A 4,637-nucleotide genomic window follows, 5' to 3' on the forward strand; every position below is an offset into this window, starting at 1 on the left:
GTTCATCAGTGTCCCAGTTTTCCCACATACCCTCCAACATTGAATTGAATTCATTTTTTTCCTTTTTTTTAAAATTAATTTTATAATTATAAATTTTGACAGTACATATGCATAATTAATTTTATAATTATAAATTTTGACAGTACATATGCATGAGTAATTTTTTAAAATAACATTATCCCTTGTATTCATTTTTCCAAATTTTCCCCTCCCTACCTCTACTCCCTCCTCTAGATGACAGGCAATCCCATACATATTAAATGTGTTATAGTATAACCTAGATATAATATATGTGTGTAAATCCATCTTTTTTGTTGCATGTTAAGAATTGGATTCCAAAGGTATAAGTAACCTGTGTAGAAAGACAGTAGTGCTAACAGTTTACATTGAATTGAATTCTTAACTGGTTTTCTGTCCTTAAGTAAGATTTTGATGGTATAATAAAGAATCAATCTAACAAATGGAATATTGTTTTAGACCTGGGAGCCACATTTTAAAAGAAGATTGACTAGTTGCTATCAGGGTGAGTACATACTTTGGAAATCTGAAAGAGCAATGAAAATATAAAATATTACCATTATTATTATTAATAATAATGCAAATAAAGCAAAAAAAAGAAGAGGGATTTAAAGGATGGATAGTTCTCAGTACAGGAATGAGATAGGAAATTTTTCTTGGCATACTGGCCCTTTGGAATATTAAACAACAACCTAACCTAACCTAAATCATGTTATAGATGAATTTTGTTTTGTTTTGTTTTGTTTTTAGCAGATGAAGAGCTGTTTCTATTCATGGGGTTACTTTGGAGTTTGTTTTATTTCTACTTACATCTTTGTTTCCTTTTTTCCCAAGGTTTGGAAGAGACAAAGAAAGAACATTTATAAAAGGCCTAATATGGGCAAAATATTTAGCTAATTATTGGGGGAAGATTGGATTGCAGGTTTGAAACTACAAAAATCTAGAAGGTGCCTAATTGCCTCAGTTTTTCTGCTTATTGCCATTGGTCCACAAACCAGCATTAGATAGAAAACAAGCAGTCCCTTGCTTTTGTACTACCGTCAACCGGGTACTTTGGGAGCTCCATAAGTCCCTAAAGACTGGAAGAGAGGAGACTTTCAGTTAGTCTGAGAAAGAAACCTAGCCCAGGGTGATTCTCCAGGGAAATATGTATTTTCCCAGAGTGCTTCTCAAGAGGATTCCTTATATGTGTTTATGTTTCTGTGTTTTCAGAACCTGCAGGAAATCCAGGGGATTCTCTCTCTTTCTCTCTCTCTCTCCCTCCCTCTCTCCCTCTCTCCCTCTCTCCCTCTCTCCCTCTCTCTCTCTCTCCCTCTCTCTCTCCTCTCTCTTCTCTCTCTCTCTCTCTCTCTCTCTCTCTCTCTCTCTCTCTCTCTCTCTCTCTCTCTCTCTCTCCTCTCTCCCTCTCTCTCCTCTCTCTTCTCTCCTCTCTCTCTCTCTCTCTCTCTCTCTCTCTCTCTCTCTCTCTCTCTCTCTCTCTCTCTCTCTCTCTCTCTCTCTCTCTCTCTCTCTCTTCTCTCTCTCTTTCTCTCTCTCTCTCTCTCTCTCTCTCTCTCTCTCTCTCTCTCTCTCTCTCTCTCTCTCTCTCTCTCTCTCTCTCTCTCTCTCTCTCTCTCTCTCTCTCTCTGTCTCTCTTGCTCTCCCTCTTGCTATCTCTTTCCCTGTCTCTCTGGTCTTCCTCTTTGTTACTGTGAGATTTTATGTCGCAAACTGCAGTCTCCCTCTTCCCCAAAGCATATTCATCCTGTCCATCCGCTTTCTTTCCAGACCTTAGGCCAGAGAAACAACTACAGCTCCTCCACAATCTTGCGGTCCTCCACCATCACTCTGAGTACATTCCCGCCTCCCTCCTCTCTCCCTCTTTTTCCTCGGATCCTTCTTTCCTAGTTGCCATGGAGACCCACGTCATCTACGTGCCCTGCGTCGCCTTGGAAACAGAGGAGCATCCGAGGCGCGGCTGGGAGACCCGCCCCTCTTCGCCTCTCACCCACAGCCGCTACCATTTAATGGCGGCGGAGAGGTAGCCCTTGGATCCAGAGCTAGACTCGTCCTCGGCTCCAGCCTAGAGCTTCTGGGCGCGTTCCAGCGAGGCCAGGTGTAGGCTTTGCGTTCGCGGCTCCCGGCACTTGGCGGGTGATCAGATTGCCAGGGGCTGAATCCGAGGGTCCTTGCTCTTCCCAGGTACTCTTTAGATCCTCGCTCGCCCCTCTCGCCTATTCCCCGACTCCTCTCCTGGATCCCTACACCGGAGGGGCTCCCTACTCCCCTCGCTGCCCCCTAATCGGGGGGCCGGGTCGGTTTGCTGCCGCCGCCGCTGCCGCAAGTCAATGGAGGACGGACCGCTGGAGATCCTGACCAAAGACGGCGACCTCCCGGGCCCACTGGAGGTGTCCTCGGTGCCCGTTGTGGGGGACGTGATCTCGGGCGAGTATAACGGCGGCATGAAGGACCTGATGGAGCACCTGAAGGCCCAGCTGCAGGCCCTGTTTGAGGACGTGCGGGCCATGCGGGGGGGCCCTGGACGAGCAGGCCTCGCACATCCAAGTGCTTTCCGACGACGTGTGCGCCAACCAGAGGGCTATCGTCTCCATGTGCCAGATCATGACCACAGCGCCCCGCCAAGGCCTGGGTGCGTCCAGTGGCCCGGAGAGAGGCGACCGGGGCTCGCCTGGAGTTCCTGGCACTCTCCTTGCCAAGGAGTGGGGCTGTGGTTCGCAGGATCCCGAGGAGGAAGGGAACGAAGTTCCTAGTTCAGCTACACCCACTAATTTCTGTCAGAGCCTGGAGAAACCCCTGTGCTTGCCTGCTGGAGGGGGATGGGCCATTGGTGGATGCTCACGACCTGCCTGACGTAGCCCTGCTCCAACTGGAGGGGGAGAACTCAATGTAAGGAGGCTCCAGCGGGGGGCAGCACCTCCGAGGCACGGTTTTGGGCTTTTGGTGCATGATGATGAGGGAACTGGACAACTCGGTGCAGCATGCTTCACTTGGGTGTCTGCTTTGGGATGCTAGGCAGAGACTCCTCTAAAGAGGAACCTATAATGAAGGGGATCATCATGGATTCTTTCTGCCTAACAGACAGAATGACTGACAGAGTCTCACAGGGAAAGGTGAAATGCAAGGCAGATGAAGCCATTGGGCATCTCATCTCTGGACTCCCACTCATCCTAATCCTCCCCTTGCCCCCAGCCAATACAAGAGCCCCTGAATTGTATAAATAAAATTCTGCTTTTTATATTCTGAAGATGTACTCCTTAGGACAGAGGCAAATTAAATCTCTAGACATGTATATAGAAATTAAAGAATTGGGGGTTTTGTTTTGGCAACAAGAAACACCCCTCTGCTGAAACCCACTGACACTCAGTGCCGCTCGCTGCCAAAGCCCCTTTCCCCCAGTGCAGAAATATCTTGTTGGTTAAGGAAGTTTGAGGAATGAACTACATGCAGTCCAGGGAGTGGGAGTGAAGGGGGTTCCAGAGGCACCTGGGCTAAAAGGCTCTCAATGTGCATGAAGATTTGTTAGCTCAACTTTTAGGATATTGCATGCTGAGAAGATCCAGCTTTGTTATAACTTCATATCTTTGGGGATTGCATATCTTTGGGGTTTTAGGAACAATGACCTCAGATCCCAGGCAGAAACTTGGGAACCTGGAGACACAGGGATGCTCAACCACAACAGTCTTGGGGTGCTCCTGAGGGACTTTGGGTCACCATAGCCAAGATCTGTCTCTCCTAGTCAGGCTTGCCCAATTCCCATTCCTTTCCTTGCCAAAATTGCCCCTCTTGTAGCCAGCCACTCTGTGTTGCCTCCATGATGTCTCATGTTGTTATATGTGTTCACTGTGTTGTAGTGTGTGAGCCTCAAGGGACAGGGTTTGTGGCTTACATGTCTGGTTCAAAGGGTTTCATACCCCTTTGTGAGCCCCAAACTATCACGACTTCTCCCCAACCCCTTCAGGGCATGGAGCATGTGGTTGTCCTGGGGTTCTGCAAATGATGTGTTGCTTTCCTTCCTCTCCCCTCCCCTTACAAGTACTGACTCTGTGTGCTCTATCCCCTGCTCCTGTGTATCCTTTTTTCTTAGTACTTTCTTCGATGTGACCTTAATAATAAAGAGGCGTCATCACCCTTCCTTGCTGACTGATTCTGAGGGCATGGTCTCTAGTTCTCCATTGCATTCTGAATGATGCAGGGCCCAGAGCAGAGAGCCACACAAATTCAGGGGTAGTGTGTGTGGTGGAAAAACCTGAATTGGAATCCTGGCTTTGGTCATTTACAATTCAACTTTGAGCAAATCATTTAATTTCTCTGAGATTTAGCTTTCTAATAGTAAAAATAGCTAACATTTGGGGTTGGACTTAGATAATAGAGCTAGGTTTTAGTGTCTGAAAGTGTTGAAAGCACTTCCCATATCTTAATGTCATTTGACTTCTAGATAATTCCTAAAGCCTCTTCTAGCTTTAAAAATCTGTAATGCTGATTTACTATTTATTCTCCCTGACCAAGCCCATTACCCTCATGTCCAAGGACCTGTTGGACCTGAGTAAGGGGCTACTTCTGCCTTTCTTCTCCTTGCCGTGGAACTAAATTAAAATTAAAGTAATAATTTCATCTGAGAT

At 46.8% G+C, this 4,637-nt stretch overlaps 1 protein-coding gene across 1 annotated transcript; it reads left to right on the forward strand.

Annotated features, from left to right (window-relative positions):
* Positions 1 to 1,939: 1,939 nt before the first annotated feature.
* Positions 1,940 to 4,150, forward strand: CCDC184 (coiled-coil domain containing 184). Its single transcript, XM_074270719.1, is given in 3 exon segments — positions 1,940 to 2,528; positions 2,530 to 2,805; positions 2,807 to 4,150. Coding segments are annotated over 3 exon segments (561 nt in total). The 5' UTR covers positions 1,940 to 2,345; the 3' UTR covers positions 2,909 to 4,150.
* The last annotated feature ends 487 nt before the right edge of the window (positions 4,151 to 4,637 follow it).

Source organism: Sminthopsis crassicaudata, chromosome 5, assembly GCF_048593235.1.
Source record: "Sminthopsis crassicaudata isolate SCR6 chromosome 5, ASM4859323v1, whole genome shotgun sequence".
In the NCBI taxonomy this organism is placed as follows: domain Eukaryota; kingdom Metazoa; phylum Chordata; class Mammalia; order Dasyuromorphia; family Dasyuridae; genus Sminthopsis; species Sminthopsis crassicaudata.